This window comes from Neomonachus schauinslandi, chromosome 6 (assembly GCF_002201575.2).
Source record: "Neomonachus schauinslandi chromosome 6, ASM220157v2, whole genome shotgun sequence".
In the NCBI taxonomy this organism is placed as follows: Eukaryota; Metazoa; Chordata; class Mammalia; order Carnivora; family Phocidae; genus Neomonachus; species Neomonachus schauinslandi.
Window position 1 is genome coordinate 92,938,844 of NC_058408.1, and position 19,403 is coordinate 92,958,246.

Below are 19,403 nucleotides of genomic sequence, written 5' to 3' on the forward strand. Positions count from 1 at the left end.
GGATATGCTACACACATCTCAAAATCTTGCTTCCCCAGATTCTAGGGCCTGATTCAGAGGAGTCTATCGGACATAAGAGTTCCTGATATTTTTTCACACACATACACACACATAGTCACAACCCCTACCCACAAGTCCCCTGCCTCAGCCTCCCGCTATCCCCTCTTCCCCTCCACGCCAGGTGGGCGTCCCAGGGATGTAAAGAAAAGGAAGGTGGCGGTTCGAGCTCAGGGTTCCGGGGCCGCGAGGCTTTCCGGCGCCGGCCGGGGTCCAGACCGCCCAGCCCCCGGACCACGGCCGCCCAGACCCGGCCTCGGCCGACGCGCCCCGCCGCCGCCGCCGCCTATCAGCGGAGTGCAGGGGCGGGGCCGGCTGGCTCGGCGGCGGCTCGGCCGCGGGCGGGGACGGGCGGGGGACCGACCGCCGCGCAGCTCGGGCCGCAGCGCGCATACACCCGGCCCGGCTCCCGAGGGCGCCAGCGCGGCCCCGGGGAGCGCGAGGAGCCGGCGAGCGCGCGGCCTGCCGTTAGCGGCCTGGTCCGCCACGCTCGGCGCCCACCTGCCCCCGAGGTGGGGTCCAAGCCCCCGGGAAGATGGTGTCCTGGATGATCTCCAGAGCCGTGGTGTAAGTGCAGCTCACGACGCCCCGCCGCCCGCGCAAGTCCCGGGGAAGGCGTAGGGAGGGGCAGGGGCTAGGAGAGGGGAAGGCCCAGGCCTGGGCAGAGGTGGGCAGAGGTGGGCTGGGGTGGGCTGGCCTGGCCTCGGGCCTGCCCGGGGGCTGGGGGCCCTCGGCCTCCTCACCCTGGTCCACGTCGCTGCGGGGCTCCCTGTGGCGGACGAAGGCCCGGCGGCAGCGGTGCGGCGCGACCGGGCTGCGTGCGGCGCAGCGGCCCTGCTCCCGAGGCGTTGGGCGGGCGGGCGCGCAAAGCAGGCGACGCGCGCTCCCCGCTCCCGCTCCCCGCGCTGCGCGGCACCGCCCTGTGGGCCCGGGAGCGGCGCGCCTCGCGGCGGCGCCCTGCGCAGGCTCCGAAGACGCTGAGCGCGGGAGGCCCAGCGATCCTCCAAAGGATGCGGCGGCGGCGGCGGCGGCGGCGGCGTTGGCGGCGGCGGCGGCGGCGGCGGCGTTGGCGGCGGCGGCGGCGTTGAGCCTTTGTATCCCGCGGTTGGTGCGGTGCGGTGTTTCTCTAGGCGGCCGAATGCCATTCGGTCACGTGTGGTAGGAGGAGAGATTTGTCTAAAAACCTGAGACCGCTCCTAGCTCAGATCTTTGGGAGAGGTTCCCAGTTGCCCCAAGATTTACAGCTTACCTAGAAAGACGCTCCTATGGAATGGTGGCACCCGCTTGTTCGCCCAGATCGCAGAATTTGGCCCTATCTTGTCTGAAATGTTTGCTAAGTGATTGAGAGGCTGCAGGTGCCTGTTGCCTTTTCTCAAATTATCGGTTAATTTCATTGTGCTCTTATCAACAAGTGCTACAGGTCCATAAGGAAAAAAACAAAACAAAACACCGCAACTCCACCAAAAGTATTTGACTACAATTTAAACTGATTTTCTCCCATCCTCCTCACCTTACCCCCCAGCTCTTCAAAAAAAAAAAAAGTCACAAAGTAAACAATGACGTGGGTACAGCCAGGGGCCCGTCGGTTCATTATTCATGATCTCTGTAGGAGTAGTATTACCTCAGTACCTTTATGAAATGTTTTTGTGAGGCAGCAGGCTTCTCCGATTAGCTTTAGAATGTGGAAAAAATAACATTACCAGAATTTCAAATTTTGTTTTTCACTGGGAAGAAGGAGCTAAATTTTCTGCGAGTTTTGTTTTTTTTTGAGAGTGAATCAGTCACTTAATAGTTCTGTTCAACCTGATTTACTATTCAACCTGATTTGCAATAGCCTTCTGAATTTATATTTGATTGTTTTAATGAAGTTTGTCCTACCTCCCTACAGTTTCTAGATTTAAAGCTTCAGAGCTTCCTGCGTTCATCCGTACAGAACTAAAAGTCAGGAAATAAAAGCATACTACAGATGTCTTCAGATTTTTTTTTTTTTAGCCTTTTTAAGCCTTTGAGTCATTTACATAATACAGGCATACCTTTCTTGACCTAGTAGATGTATATCAAGTGTTGTGTCTGCACCTAGAAAATGAAGTGCCCCATTAAGTAGCTGTACTATTTTTTTTTAGCTCTGGTTTCCTTTGACCAATTTTCTTTTTTTTAACAGAAAATTGTGAAGTACTTTGCATGACTCAACTCAAATTGTTTTTGATCGTTGACTGTAAATATGAAAGTCTTTTCTAGGTGCTACCTATAACACAAAAGTTAGTAACACAGTGTTGATGTTAATGGAACAGTTCAGATACACTGATACCTACAATACAGGTGACAATGTCAAGTCTTGTAAGAGTTACACCCAGTGCTATAGGGGTTAGATAAGGAGGGAATGATATCTGGTTGGAGAATCAGAAAAAACAAGGGAGATTACATTTGAGATGGACCTTAAAGGACCGTCTGAATTTAGACAGCCAAAGATGAAAGAGTAAAGGATTCCAGATAAAGGGATCATTGTGAGCCAAAGCACAGAGGAGGGAAAGCCCAGATTAGTTACAGGGAACTTGAGGACTGGAGAGAGAGAGAGAGAGCTGGAAAGGTAGAGTAGGGCTGTTTTCAAGGAATTTAAGGAAAAAGTGATAAATTTTGTTAGGCAGTGGTGGCTTTGCTTTTGGAAGATTCTCTCCCTTGCTGAGTGAGATGGTTGTAAATCAAGAAACACTGAAGACAGGGAGCCCACTTAGGGGGCTTCCTGTCTGGAGAGAGGAGATTAAAGCCTGCAGTGCTAGAATCTATGGAATTTGAAGTGTGAGGCAGAAGAAAAGAAACAAAAATGTGAGGGAGAAAAAAGGTCATGGAATTGTATTTCATGAGCCATTGAACCATTAGGATACTAGAAAGCACATCTGTCAAGAATATAAGCATCATTATATTTTGCCCCTATGCTCCTCAATTTCTCAGTCTCTAAGCACTAAATGTTTTCTACTCCCTTGATTGTACCAAAGGGACACAAAAGCCCAATCCCAGGATCAACACACACTTGGAAACTATTTTTCATGCCAGGAGATAGAATTTATTTACATTCTTTTTAACCCACTGGTACAGCCAGCTAGTCCTGAGCCTAAAAAAGATCAGACAGTTCTCTCAATGTGAACCTTTGGTGGCATGGGCAGAGAACACAAGGAACTTCCATAATCAGAGCTCCCTGTGTGCATGAGCCCTTTCTCCCCAGACCTTGTGGTAGATACCGTAGGAAGAACACTGGCTTTGGAATCAGATCTGGATGCCAATTAATGCTGCTGGGCAATGTGCTACACTCAACTGAGCTTCACCATCTTTTTTTTTTTTTTAAGAATTTATTTATTTATTTGACAGAGAGAGAGAGACAGTGAGAGAGGGAACACAAGCAGGGGGAGTGGGAGAGGGAGAAGCAGGCTTCCCGCCGAGCAGGGAGCCCGATCCGATGTAGGGCTCCATCCCAGGACCCCGGGATCATGACCTGAGCCGAAGGCAGACGCTTAACGACTGAGCCACCCAGGCGCCCCTCACCATCTTCTTCTTAATGTGGTTATAATATTAAACCACTATTAAAACTATTGTAGAGATTAGTTTAACTAAAACACACTAGATGTGCTGCCAGGCATTTATTCTGCACTTAAAACATAGTGGATATAGATTTTTTTTATGGGGGAGGGGAATAAGATAGTATAGAAAGAAATACCATTGGGCTATCATCAAGAAACCTGGAATTTAGAACTAGCTTTAGTTATATTAACCACCTGAATGACCTTGAGTTAGCCCCTCACTGATTAGAGACCTCAGTTTCTTTGTAGAGGTAAAGGGATCTGGTAATCTAAACTTTCCTGTACAGCTCTAGCATTCTGTAATGGTATGAAATGGTTTTATTTTGTTGTTTTTCCATTCTGTTTAAAGTCATTTTTAACTTTGCAGGCAAGATTGAAAAGTTAGTTAGCAATTATTAAGGGATAGTAGTCTGAGATTACCACGTGCTATTTCGTTCATTTGTGATTACCTATACCTTACCTTTTGAAACATGACTTAACAGGATGAGAGAAATCCCACTTTTCTAACTTTTCTTAATTTGGGTATATATCATGTGGTTAAGATCAGGATAAAAGACTGCCTGAATTCATATATCAGCTCTGCCATTTATTGGCTATAACCTACCCATAGGATTAAATGTGTCCATATACAAAATTGTTTATAGTTCAGCATTGGACACATGGTATGTATTCAGTAGTTGTTATCAGAACAAGGAAGAACATATTCCCCTACAATCCCAGCATACTGAATGTTTAAACTGTTTTCAGTTTACATTTTTCTTTGTCTCGTTGTAGGTGACATAGCTGTAATTAGAGTATAGTAAAAAAAAAAAAGTTTTATATTATTCTTACTATATTGTAAGCATCATCTGTGTTCTCTGAAATTATATTTTATCTCTTCTGTAATCAGCCCAAAATTCATAATTTTCATAGCCATTCATTTTTTTTTAATTTTGCTTTTAGATCATTCTTAGTATTTCATTATCATAACTGATGTTAATATAATTATAATGTTATAGTGAACATCATTTATATATACTTTTTTCTTTAAGTATTTTCTTAGGCTGAATATCCAAGGGGAGTATTTGAGTCAAAGGCTATGAATATTTTTCTGACTATTGATATGAATTGCCAAATTGCTATCCAAAAGGATGTTAATATTTTACATTGCCACGAACAATGTATGATTACTGTCTGTCTCACAGTGTAGCCAGATTTGGGTGTTTTATATTTAGTAACAGATCTCATTGTTTTCTTTTGCATTTTACTATTAGCAAGATTTAATATTTGTCCTGATATTTATTGTATCTGCTGTTGTACAAATAGTCTGTATGCACTTTACCCATTTATCTCTTGGTTACTTGATAATTTACTTGTTTGTCTGAGCTCCTTACTTAACCTTAAGTCTTATTTGATTTAAATATTTCTCAATCTACACTTCTCTTTAGATACTATTTTTTAGTTGTAAAGAGAATTTATAGTTTACAGTTCAACTTTTTTTTTACGTTGTGATTTCTTTTTCACTTCTAAATATAGAATACTAATTACTCTAGATATTTGATAAGTACTACTTTCTCATATAGAATTGGATTAATTTGGAGACTGCCTTTTTAATTCCATATGTCTGTATTTCCCTTTTTACATTAATAACACTTATATTTGTTGCCATAATTTTATTATCTGGCAGAAGTAAATTGATCCTCTTTGATTATATTTAATGGGTGTCTTTAAAGTCTAAATTACGTACCTTAAAAACCATGCTCCAGCAGTTTTCCCCCTTCTTTCCAGCATGTTTTCCCTCTCTCCTAGATCTTTGTCAGCAAACATGCTTATTTCTCCCATTTAACAAAAAATTCTTTCAGCCTACTTTTCATCTTATTATCCCATTTCTCACCTTCCCCCCTTTAAAGTAAAAACTCCTCAAAAGAGCAGTCTATATACACTTTCTCCACTTCCTCTCCTTTGAGTCACTCTCCAACCCACATCATGTAGGCTTTGCCACCAACCACTCCACTGAAATTGCCATTTTCTAGGTCAAGAGGTGACCTCCATGTGACCAAATTGTTTGGTCCTCATCTAACTTATCAGGAGCTTTTGGTACAGTTGCTCACTCTGTCCTTGAAGTGCTTTCTTCAGTTGGTTTCCAAGAAACCTTGTTTGTGTATTCTTCATAACTCCCTTGGCCGCACCCCTCTCTGTCTCCCTTGCCACATTCCTCCACATGCCCGACTTCTTAAAGTTGGCAGGTCCAGGAGCTCAGTTCCAAGATTTTTTTTCTCTTTTCTATGAGGACTTTCATGATTCACATCTCCAACCCAGACCTCTGTGCTGAACTCAATCATACATATTTTCAGGTGCCTACTTTACTTGGAAACATCCGAAAGTCATCTAGAACTTAAGATATCCAAAACTGAGCTGCTGAATTTCCTTCCCAGTCTGGCTCCCCTGGCAGCCTGAACCAGCTCAGTTAATGACAACTTAGTCCTTCCAGCAGGTCAGGCCAAAAACCCTGGGATTATCCTTGATTCCAGTTTTTCTCTCATTGCCTGCATTGAATCTTACAGCAAATCTTGTTGGCTCTACCTTCAAAATATACACAGGATCCCCACAGTTTTCACCAGCTTTACTTATGTTACTCTAGTCCAAGCTAGCATCATCTCCTAAATGCATTATTGTAATAGCATCCTGTTTCTCCCTTTTGTGTGTTAAGATCATGTAGGATTAATGAAAAACATCTTGAGTAATTTTTAAATCTTTCTGGAAGTTTGAGGGCAGTCACAATTTATAAGTGATATTTTTCTTTCTTGATATGTGCTTTACATACTTTTAAATGGTTGTAAAATCTCAGTGATGGCTAAATTTATCATCTTTTAATTAGGTTAAGGTAGATTTTATTTTCCAGTTTTGATGAGATTTATCATGTGAATAACTGAAATGTTTAGGAGTTGCATCTAAGAATAGGATACTTACAGAAATTGCAGTTAGGCGATGAGAAATAAGGTAAATAGGAGCAACATTTTCAAGGAAATTGAACATGTTAAAATCTAAAAAATATAATTTGTCATGAACGCCCCGTAAGAGGTCATCTTTTCTGTTTCCTTCGATAAGACAGAAAACACATCCTAAACTATAGGGTCTTGTTTTCATTGCATAGGCCAGAACTTCCAACAAGATTCCTTTATGAGCCTTCATTTCAGAAACAATTTGCCTTTGTTCGTTTTTTGTGACTGTGGCTATATTAACTATTTCTTCTTCCACTGGATTTTTGAACCCTTTAAGGATGGAGATTTTTCTATTCTCCGCTTTTGGTATAGATTATAATGTTCAAATAAAGGGTGTCTTACAATAATAATGGCATAAATAGGTAATTTAAATGTCTTAAATACATTACTGTTTTGTCGAGTGGAAAAAGATTACTGCTGAGTCTTTGTTAGCAGAACATGAGCTCTTTATGTCATCGATTATGCCTTTGCACTAAACTAGCCCTTTCATGTATTTCTGAAGTTAAATGAAAGGCTAAAAGTAAAAGTTCCTGTGTTATAAATGTCTTCATGTTTACAAAACAGTTAAGGGTTTCTGCATACTTATCCCTATTACTGAAGTAAAATTATCAGCTTCAGGCATGTGAAATTTACAGAGGCCACTATGACTGAAGTAGTGTACTTGCTAAGAGATTGTGGACAGACAAAACAGCAGTTGAGATGGAAATATTCAACAGTGGCAAAAGATTTTAAGAGCAGACTAGCTAATGTTAGAATATTATACAGCCATTCATATTGATATGCAAAGTATTTTTAATTTCATTTGAAGATCTTTTAAATATGTCTAGGCTTCTTAATCTAGCACTTTTGACATTTTGGACTGGATAATCACTTCTTGGGGATGCCTGTCCTGTTCACTGTAGGATGTTTAACAGCATCCCTGGCCTCTCCCCACTAGATGCCATTGACACCTCCCAGTTATGACAGCCAAAAATGTCTCCAGATAGTGCCATATGTTACCTACTGGGCAGAATTGCCACTGGCTGAGAACTACTGTGTTAAATGAAAAGAGAAGAAAAATATGTATGGAAGGGAATGAACCTAGAAGCTGTGCTGTTCAGTATGGTGGCAACAGGCACCTGGGTGGCTCAGTTGGTTAAGCCTCTGGCTTTGGCTCAGGTCATGGTCTCAGGGTCCTTGGATGGAGCTCCCTGCTCAGTGGGGTGTTGGCTTCCCCTCTCCCTCTGCCCCTCCTCCTGCTCATCCTCTCTGTCTCTTTCTCTCTCTCTCAAATGAATAAAATAAAAAATAAAATCTTAAAAAATGTATATGGTAGGCACTAGACCGTTGTGGCTATTTAGGTAGTTAAACATTAAGTTCCTCAGTCACACTAGCCACATTTCACTGCTCAGTAGGCATTCGAGCTTATTGGACAGCACAGAAGTAAAACATTTCCATCATTACAGAAAGTTCAACTGGAGTGATCCCTTACAAGGCACAGTCTGCTCAGCATTTCCATTTGAAAATGGCTTTGTTTGCTGCTCCAATGTACTTTGTGGAAGAAATTACAGGCTATAATGATATTCGGGAATTCATAAGCATCTCAGGATATCTCTTGCTTAAGAATTTTCTATATGAAATATTATTGCTGATCTTAATTTTTTTTAGTATTTCAAAATTAATTTCTATTTCAGTATTTACAGAGAAGTTCCCAAAATTGATGAAAATCGCTGATACAGTATACTTTGAAAATAATTTATATAATCATATATTCTGCCCATCAACTCTTATATTCCTTATTTTCTAAATTTGTAAAGTGTAGTTTACAGGTTATAGTTTTCTTGGTCCAATAAGTTGTTCAGGTATTAGGATTTGAACAAAGAGCCAAGGGTTACCAGTATTTTCTATTCTTACTGTCAACAGTTTTATCAGCTCTGCAAAAGCAGAGATACTGGAGAAATCATGAAAGCAAAAGTCATAGGAAAAAACTAAACATAATAGGTTTGTACTAACCAGTAGTTCAAAACATAATTTCAGGAAGTATTCAAATATATTACTGCTGAGAGCATTTATGTTTCCAAGTAATGGTAAGTCTATTTTAGGAAAGAATTATTCTTACCCATAAACAAAACCGAGCATTCTGCTGTGGAAAATTTCCTTAACTTTTTATCATGTCACATTTCTGAGAAATGTATTAGGTTGCTGGGGCTGTTATAACAAAATACCGGAAACTGGGTGGCCTGATTAACAGAAATCTGTTGTCTCACAGTTCTGGAAGCTAAAAGTCAAGGTGAGGGTATCAATAGGTTCCCTTCTGAGGGCTGTGAGGGAGAATCTGTTCCAAGACTCTCTCAGCTTCTGGTGGTTTGCTGGCAGTCTTTATCATTCCTTGGCTGATAGATCATCACCCCCATCTCTGCCCTCATTTTTGTGAAGGTCTCTGTGTCCAGATTTCCCCTTTTTATAAGGAACGTAAGTCTCTTTGGGTGAGGGCCCACACTACTTACCTCATTTTAACGTGATTACCAAATCAGGTCATATTCTGAGGTAGTGGGGATTAGGGCTCCTTCATATCGTCTTTGGAGGGGCACAGTTCAGCTTGCAACAATCTCTTTGGGGCGCCTGGATGTCTCAGTTGGTTAAGTGACTGCCTTCAGCTCAGGTCATGATCTTGGAGTCCCAGGATCGAGTCCCACATCAGGCTCCCTGCTCAGCAGGGAGTCTGCTTCTCCCTCTGACCCTCTCCCCTCTCATGTTCTCTCTCTCATTCTCTCTCAAATAAATAAATAAAATCTTTATTTATTTTTTTTTTAAGATTTTATTTATTTGACAGAGAGAGACACAGCGAGAGAGGAAACACAAGCAGGGGGAGTGGGAGAGGGAGAAGCAGGCTTCCTGCCAAGCAGGGAGCCCGATGCGGGGCTCAATCCCAGGACCCTGGGACCATGACCTGAGCTGAAGGCAGACGCTTAATGACTGAGCCACCCAGGCGCCCCAATAAATAAAATCTTTAAAAAAATAAAGAAAGAAATGTTTTAAAAAAAATCTCTTTTACATATCCTGAGAAAAACTAAAATGCCAGGGAAGTTTTAGGGATTAGATGAGAAAAGGAGAAAAATTAATGTCTAAGAAAATAACTGTCTTAATTTAAGGGTTGTCTCATGGAGAGAGAGTAGTGATTTTTCCCTTACTGTGGATATAAGGTTAGGGCAATAGGTGGATGTTATAGGGAAGACAGTTTTACTTTAGTATATAAGGGAAAGCTTTCTAATACCCAGAGTTGTTCACCATTGACACTGACAACCTCATGAGAGCAGTGTGTTCTCCGTCACTGGGGGCAGGAAAGGAGAGTAGAACCCTCACTGAAGATCTTGCCTATATTACTTGTATGCTTCCTATGGAGAGCCATAGATAAATTACTTTTCTGTGAGAAGCTGTGAAGTATTTTGTATTTAATAAAACTGCTTAGATATTTACAAAGAACAAACTGAGGGTTGACAGAAGGAAGGTGGGGGGATGGGCAAAATGGGTGAAGAGGAGTGGGAGACAGGCTTCCATTCATGGAGTGAATAAGTCATAGGAATAAAAGGCCCAGCATAGGGAATATAGTCAATGGTATTGTAATGGGGTTGTATGGTGACAGATGTTGGCTACACTTGTGGTGAGCACAGCATAAGCTGTAGAGGAATTGAATCACCATCTTGTACACCTGAAACTAATGTAACATCGTGTGTCAACTATACTCAGAAAGTTTAATAAAATAAAAATTTAAGGTGTAAAAAAAAAACAAAAACTAAGGTGTAAAAAAAAAAACTTGGATATTTAAATAAGTGAATACATTACCCTTGTATTATGTGAATATTAGCAATGATTAATAAATGGTGTTCTTTGGCATTAAAAAATAACATGAATGTATACAGCGCTGAATAAATTATATGCTAAAGATTCTGCTAATGTGACACTTTTTCATCATCAAACTTTAATCACCAATCTTTAGTAGGAGTCCCAAAATTTAGAATACACCTTCACCAAAACTGTAAAGTAGATAAACTGACTTCTTTTCTGTGTTTATTCTTTTTTTTATTTATTTTTTATTTTTTTTAAAGATTTTTATTTATTTGACAGAGAGAGACACAGCGAGAGAGGGAACACAAGCAGAGGGAGGGGAGAGGGAGAAGCAGGCTTCCCGCGGAGCAGGGAGCCCGATGTGGGGCTCGATGCGGGGCTCGATCCCAGGACTGTGGGATCATGACCTGAGCCGAAGGCAAACGCTTAATGACTGAGCCACCCAGGCGCCCCTCTTTTCTGTGTTTAAACTTCCAGAGGCCCAAACAGTGGGCAGTAGGCATTCTTGAGTGTGGATTTAAAGATATTGCAGTTATGAGAACAGAAGGGAACTTGGTGATATTTGTCTAATGGAGGTCATAATTGCCATGATCAGTTCTTTGCTGCTTTGTGCCTCCCGGTTTTTGTTTTCTTTTGGGGACACCAACTAATCTCAGTATTGCTGAACAAACCTAATTGTTGTTTGTTCAGTGTTTGTTTATTTGCATTTTTTTAAATCATTACTTTTCATCAACCTTAGTTTTTATTTCTGGTTTTCTGAAATATAAGTCCTTTCAATTTTCACTTTATATACCTAAGTTAATCTTGCAAATAGAAATGATGGTGGTTTTAAGGTGTTTAATAGATCATTAATGGATAGGGAAAAGTACCCTTTAAAGATACACCCCTAGATCCATATAAAAGGGCCTTAGAAGTGTGTAAATCCTAAAGAACCTGAAAACATTAAAGCGTTAAATAAAATTATGTGAGAAAAGTGGCCTGAAAGCTTTGTGTAAAAATATTCTGAAAGGATATCTGGTCTTTTCCTTGCCAAGTAAATGATAGAAATACGAATTGGAGATAAACTCCCCCCCACCACACACACACAGTTTATGCTTTCTTATCATGATTAAATACTTTTTAGGAATTTTTAAATTTTAAGTCTTGTATTATTTTATGTGGTGAAACATGATGCAAATACTGCTTTGTTTCAAATGGTCTCCTAAGTTTAAGAAAGAAAATGTACCGTCTTCCAGTAGATCTATAGCCCATTACCTTAAATTTTTTTTTTTTTTTAAGATTTTTATTTATTTAACTGACAGAGAGAGAGAGACACAGCGAGAGAGGGAACACAAGCAGGGGGAGTGGGAGAGGGAGAGGCAGGCCTCCTGTCGAGAAGGGAGCCCGACGTGGGGCTTGATCCCAGGACCCTGGGATCATGACCTGAGCTGAAGGCAGACGCTTAACGACTGAGCCACCCAGGTGCCCCGACCTTAAATTTTTGCTAGTGACAAGTTTTTGTAGTGCTTTAACTAAAATAGTTCACCTAAAACTAATCAGAAAAACAAAAGTGGTAAGCCATTTTAACAGTAATAGTTACAATAAAAACAGACCTTGGTTACCTGGAATGACTAAGAAATGTGAAAGAGGAAGGAAATCACGCAGCCCCATTCCTTCAAGTGTTCAGTTCCGCTCCCCACTTCAAAGTACGCCTTCACGTCTCTTGTTCTCCCCTTTATGTTTCTCTCACCTTTTTCTCTAGTTCTTCTTTTTCCTTTCATTGTCAATAAAGGCAAGGAGACAACGGTATGGCCTTAGTCACATGCAGAGATACAACAATTTAAAAGGTTATTTATCTATAGTTTCCAAACCAACAGAGGGGGGAAAAGGAGGCTATTGGGATATAGAAGACCAAAATAAAGAGGACAGGGGATGGAGGACATATGGATCAAAAAAAGATGCAGGAAATGGGTTCAAATATGTCAGTAATGACAGTAAATGTACCCAGATTGCATTCTCCTGTTTAATAGAGTCTGTAACACTGGGGACAAAACTATAAAGAAAGTTGTAAAACATGAAAGTTAAAAGAAGATCTAAATGGATCCCATGCTAGTGGATCAGTATTAGCTAATGATTATCAGTTCTTCCAAACTAAATCTATAAATTCAGTGGGATTCCAACAGGATTTTTATTGTTTTTGTTTTCATGGAATCTAATTATCTAAGGTTCACAGGAGAGAGCAAAACCCCAGCAATCAACAAGACAGCTGTAAAGAACAAGGAAGGAAGACTTGTCCTATTATATATCAAGATTGATTATAATGTTGTAGGAATTGAGACAATGTAGAATTGGTGCAGTGATGGATGATAAACTTAAGGGAACATAATCAAGAATCCAGAAACTAACCTAGCACGTGTGGAAATCTGATGTGACAGAGTAGTATTCAAAATCAGTGGGAAGGGATGGGTAACAATAAATTTGGTTATCTCGGGGCGCCTGGGTGGCTCAGTTGGTTAAGCGACTGCCTTCGGCTCAGGTCACAATCCTGGAGTCCCGGGATAGAGTCCCGCATCGGGCTCCCTGCTCAGCAGGGAGTCTGCTTCTCCCTCTGACCCTCCTCCCTCTTGTGCTCTCTGCCTCTCGTTCTCTCTCTCTCAAATAAATAAATAAAATCTTTAAAAAAATTTAAAAAAATAAATTTGGTTATCTCTCAGAAAAAAGAATGAAATTACATCCTTATTTCACAGCAAACTCAAATAAATTATAAGTGGACTACCTGCCTGTATGTGAAAACTAAAATATTTAAACTTTTAGAAGAAAATGTAGGAGAATGTCATTACGGTTATGATTTGGTAGAGAACTTTTCAGACCCTACAACAAACTGTAAATGATTGATAAATGCAGCCTAACATACGTCTGACGCTGCTCCTCCATCAGGCATTATTCTAAGCACTTTCACACAATTTCATTTATATCTCACAACGGCCCTAATAATACAGATACTGCTGTTATCCCCATTTTGCCATTGAGAAACCCGAGGCTTTAGAGAAGCGAAATAACTTACTAAGTGACAGAGTGAAGTGGCAGTCTAACTCTAGAACCAGACCTGAGCCAGTATGCCATACCACCTACCTGTGAAATAAAATTTGCATGCAGTAATTTCAGTGAGTTTTGTCAAATATGATTACTCATGTATCACCACCCTTAACAAGATCAAGATTCACTTTACATTCTCAACAGTGGTAGTTGACTGTGTATTTCTCCCACCTGTGCCATCCCTGGCAATTTTATCTTTGCTAATCTCTGTGAAAAAATACCCCATTATTTTAAATATCCTTTTTTAGGATATGTGTTTTAAAACTCTATTTGGAAACCCATATTGCTGTTTTCTCAATTCCTCAGTAGTTTGGGGGCTGGAAAGGAAGGTGTAATGGAAGCCAGCACTAGAATTGTGGCCCAGAGAGGGTGAAGCATGCAGACAGTTTTGTAACATATATGACAAAGTATAACAGAAGATGTAAAGGATTCCTTAAAATCAATACGAAAGTTAGCAATCTAAAAAAAAAAAAATGGGATGAAAGTAAAAGGCATCTCCTAGAAGATGAAACCAATGGCAACTAGACATATAAAAAGAATCACAAAACTCATTAGTTTTCAAGAAAATGTAAATTAAGCCCACATTGAATTTCCATTTCACACATTCTACATTGCAAAAATTAAGAAGTCTGAAAATGCCAAGTGTTGGCAGGGATGGGCAGAGCAACATTTTTTGGGAATGGCATGAGAGGAAGATGTAACAGCTCTGGAAACTAATAGTGTTCATCCTTCATATACCCTGTAACCCAGCAGTTCCTCTACCTGCAGCAGGAGACATTTACAAGGATATTCATAGGAAAGTTCTTAAAGGGAGAATCTACCAAGAATACTAGTTTACATGGAGAGGAGACGGGGTAACTGAATGTTGGTTATATTTACATAATGGAATATTACACAGCAGTAAAGCTGAATGAGATACCACTTACAAGTATCAACATGGATGACTGTTAGGGAAATTATAGTGAGGGTTTTTTTGGTTTGTTTTTTTAAGAAAAACAAGCCAGATGGGATTACATGTAGTAGGTTACCATTTTAAAGACCCCAACAGGGCGCCTGGGTGGCTCAGTTGGTTAAGCAACTGCCTTCGGCTCAGGTCATGATCCTGGAGTCCCAGGATCGAGTCCCACATCGGGCTCCCTGCTCAGCGGGGATTCTGCTTCTCCCTCTGACCCTCCCCCCTCTCATGTGTTCTCTCTCTCTCATTCTCTCTCTCAAATAAATGAATAAAATCTTAAAAAAAAAAAAATAAAGACCCCAACAAAGGTAAGACTGAACAATATATGAGATATATACATATATGGCAAATCTATTCTTCCAAAAAGAAAAGAGAATGAGAAACACAAATTTTAGGATCAGAGTCACCTCTGAGGGAATACCCTAGCAGAGGAAAAAGCTCAGAAGCAATGATAATGGTGGTATTCTGCCTTGATTTTGGATGACTGGTTCACTTCACTGTGCTTCATAACTTAGAAGTATGTGTCATATTTTCTTCATATCAACTATTACATTTAAGAAATGCTTGGGGTGGGGCACCTGAGTGGCTCAGTCGTTAAGCGTCTGCCTTCGGCTCAGGTTATGGTCCCAGGGTCCTGGGATCGAGCCCCGCATCAGGCTCCCTGCTTTGCGGGAAGCCCGCTTCTCCCTCTCCCACTCCTGCTTGTGTTCGTTCTCTTGATGTGTCTCTCTCTGTCAAATAAATAAAATATTTTAAAAAAAGAAATGCTTGGGGTGACTGGGTGGCTCAGTCAGCTAAGTGGCAGCTCTTGATTTCAGCTCAGGTCATGACCTTCAGGGTCTGGTCCTGGGATCGAGACCCACGCTGGGCTCTCTACTCAGTGGGGAGTCCGCTTGAAGGTTCTCTCTCTCTCTCTCTCTAAAATAAATCTTAAAAAGAAGAAGAAGAAATGCTTGACACAGTAAGTCAGGACAAAGATACAGTAATTAAAGGGACAAGCTTAGACAACGGGGAGCTGATACCATCAGAAAGGAGATGCTGCCCCTGTCCCAGCCCATATGCTTCTTGCTGGTGTAGAGGCCAGTTTTAGTGCTTAGCCAGGCCCCAGATGGAGGGAGGGAAGGGGCTGCACCTGTCATGAAGAGTTTGTGAACAGAAGGCCAGAACCCCTATGAAATCACCAGGCAGGCTCACTCTAGTCCTTTTTCTCAAAGCTGGTATGAGTCCAGTGAAGAATGTCCAATTTCTTACATATCCAAAGGATTTTTGAGGTTCTAGAAGTAGGTACATAAATACTTAAGAGCTTTCTTTTTTTTTCCCCTCACTTATTTTCAGATGACAGTAGTTTTCTTGTCTATCCATTTGATATGTGGGATATTGCTATAAAAAGCAACTCGATGTCTGAAAAATGTATAAATTCATTTGCCTTCACTATAGCTACTTCCAGACTAAAACAGACCTAAGAGAGTGTTAGTGATGAAATGTAGAATAATAGTCTTAACTCTGTAGTCTGCTTTGTATTCCTAACGATGTTGCTTGTCCATTTGAAGAGCTTAGTTGATCAGAAATATTACATTACTTGAAACTCCCTAATGGCTAATTTAACTTCCAGTTTATGTGTTTCAGAGCAATTCCCCACTATTGCAAAGGAAGTGAGGTTAGTCCTAGAATCTGGGATGGGTCTGAACCTATCAATGGGAAATAATGTCTAATAGTAACATTTTATACCAACATGTAGCTCTGATTTCTTAGGCGTGCTGAGCCTCATTTATAGAAAAGGAGGAAAATGGAAAATCAGAGAGAGCTTTGTATTTTCCATGTGGTCAGCATTGCTGTGGGGGTGATCTGGCTGAGACATCTGTCACCCACTGATGGCCAGGATTTATTTGGCCTGTTAGGCTTTCCCCTCGCTCCCTTGTCATCCATGTGCTGTGTTCACTTGGTTAGTTAGACGTTCAGAACCTTGCAGCATCTCAGGAACATGATTGGGAGATGATTAGCTAGTAGATTTGCAGATTTGTGTGCAGAGATTTCTAGTTTGGAAATGCAAAGTAAATAAATTTATTAGCTTTAACTTTAAAAGTTATCCATAGTTCTGTACTACCCTTGCAGTCTCCCAGAAATACCAACATGGTGGCCAACTTAGTTTGAATAACACTTTTTTTTTTTTTTTTTTTTTAACGTGAGGACTTTTAGCCAATTTGAGTGAGGAATCCTGGAGGATTTTGTGAGAATGGTTTAAGAAGAAGGAAATCAGAGAAGGAATCAATCAGCTTCTGTAACAAGTGCAGGAATACTGCTCAAAACCCAAGCATGTACTAGGGGGATAAATGAAGTGGGTTATTATGGAACATTTCTTATGAAACATGATTGGAAATTCATGAAATAAAATGAACTCCTAATATAAACAATAAAAGATTTGAAAGCTGGGATAAACTAAAAAACAAACAAGAAAAAAAAGTTAGCCTGTAAATGAGCTCTGAAATCAGTGACCATTTATTCCTTTTACTCTTTGCCAGATTCTTGTTTTATTAAGGTTTTGTCAGTCAATCCTTCAAACTAATCCTAAAACTTCCCAATAAACCAGACAAGATTTCCTAACCTTATTTACCCTTTAAAAGAAGTTTTGTATGATGGGATACTTTAAAATTACGGCTTTGGGGGCACATGGGTGGCTCAGTCATTAAGCATCTGCCTTCGGCTCAGGTCATGATCCCAGGGTCCTGGGATCGAGCCCCACATCGGGCTCCCTGCTCAGCGGGAGGCCTGCTCACTCTCCCACTTCCCCTGCTTGTGTTCCCTCTCTCACTGTCTCTCTCTCTGTCAAATAAATAAATAAAACCTTAAAAAAAAAAAATACGGCATTAAGCCAGAAGAGCAGTTCTATAGCTTTACAAATGTTGAAAATGGATGCTATTTATGAGAAATATGGTTGATAGAATGATAACTTTCACCTCTTAAAAATTTTAATAAAATTATTTTCACTGTTTCTGAACACCCGTTTAATTAAGAGTATCTATTGACATAGAGATGCCTTGGATTCTTCATTTAGAAAACTCACAAGGCACTATATGGTATTTAAAAGCTCTTTAAAACAACTTTCCCAGACCTCATCCTCAAAGATTCTGACTTAATTGATCTGGAATAAGGCCTGGACATTCTTAGTTTTAAAAGCTCCCCAGGTGATTAGAATGTACAACCAGGTTTGAAAAACTTCACACTAGAGATTATGAGAGAGAAAACCTAGTGAGGATTTTGAGAAATAGTAGTGTCAGGAAACCATCACAGAATTGAGTTGTTGGATTGTTACCATTTTAAAACAAGGAGAGAAAAATTGTAAAATATCCTTAGTTTGGTTTTCAGTGATTTCAGGATATTTGAGTACCCAGAAAATATCTGAAGCTTAGCAATAAGCAGCATTAGTGGTCTCTAAAGCAGTGATCTAGCCAGACAGACTTGCTTGGTCTTTTTTAGATTGAATTACAGGAGTATTAGAGGAAAGGAATGTAGTGGATGGAATGTCTGGATTTTATTACAGCATTCTCTATAGTAGTGCTTCATGAAATTCACCTTGGAAATGCATTTCATATTCCCAGCTAGCATGTGAAACAAAGTCTAGCCAACAGCAAAATATCACATTTGTCAGATTGGCTAAATAGCACATTTGCAGCAGTACATACTTTAGACTGCCTTAAAAAGATCACTTTAAAATTTGTTGGTGTGGGGATTTATGTTTATTTTTAAATTCAACAAAATCATTCCATGCCTTTCAAGTATCCATAGTATTAATATTGTAGATCAGATTGTGTTGTAATTGGCTAAAAATATAATAGGTAATGAAAATCTGGAGGCCAGGGGAAGATGGGAGAAGCTCAAGGGAAATTTCATCATTCATAGGAGAAGGACAGATGCTGTGCAGAGCTGAAGCACCAGCCTTTGCTAATCCTTTTCTTAAAATCAAAGGATTACTTGAGGCTCTGACATTTCTGCTGTTTAAATAAAATGTTGTTTATTCCTTCAGTTTTATTTATCATCTTTTAAATTAGGCAAAATTGTTATTTTAAATATGTATATTAAGATTCCATTTTATATACTTTTTTTTTTTATCAATCTTCTTTCTCCACTAATAATACTGAAAGAGATATTTGGATCATCAAATGTTATTATTGATCATTTCTGAGGAATAAATCTGGGGGTGAGTTTTAGATTATTTTGTTCTTTTTGGTGATGTTTCTATTAAAACTATGAATCATTTTTTTTAGAGAATGTTTTTATTTAAAAAACATTCTTTAAGCATGTTGCTCTTTAAAATATATAACCTATTCTTTAAATCAAAGACTAGTTTTAATACAATTTCCCACAGAAAAATTAATGCCTATTTCATTTCAACTTTTAATACCAACCAAGACTGAAATCTTTTAAGTGGTAGCATTTAAACCCAAATAGCAGTATGTGTTAGCTAGAGAAGTACAACCACCTACCAGTGTAACTTAACAGAAATTAATGGCCTTTATACTGACGTTTATTATACAGAAAAGTATTTTTTAAAGATTAAGAAACTCCAGTTAGACTGGGGACAGCACTGGGTGCTTAGTTTATTTAGAGTTCAGCTGGTAGCATTTTACATCAAGTGTAAGTTCTGCAGGATTTCATAATAATGAGGTCTCAACAAAGGACAGATATTTCTTGTTGCCAGCACTATAAAAACAATGTTCAGTTCCTTTCTTCAGCCAGCTTTACAATGACTATGAAATTATAATAATTCTTTGGATACACATTTCAGGTTTTGTGCATAAGGTAAAAATATCAATATTTTTATGTCATTTCTAATTTACATGTAAGACTTTGGAGTTTCGTAAAATGCAACCTCACATCATCATTACCCTTTTGAGTCACTACAAGTGACATCACTCCTTAGTACAGTTGACCCATGAACAA

At 39.8% G+C, this 19,403-nt stretch overlaps 1 protein-coding gene across 2 annotated transcripts in view; it reads left to right on the plus strand.

Moving 5' to 3' along the window:
• The first annotated feature begins 411 nt into the window (after window positions 1–411).
• The window catches only part of REEP3 (receptor accessory protein 3), a 98,302-nt gene continuing 79,310 nt past the window's right edge, over window positions 412–19,403 (plus strand). For both annotated transcript variants that reach the window (XM_021699495.2, XM_021699496.2), the window contains exon 1: window positions 412–624. In XM_021699495.2, the coding sequence (XP_021555170.1) occupies window positions 593–624 (32 nt within the window). In that variant the 5' untranslated portion in view covers window positions 412–592. The remainder of the gene's footprint in view (window positions 625–19,403) is intronic.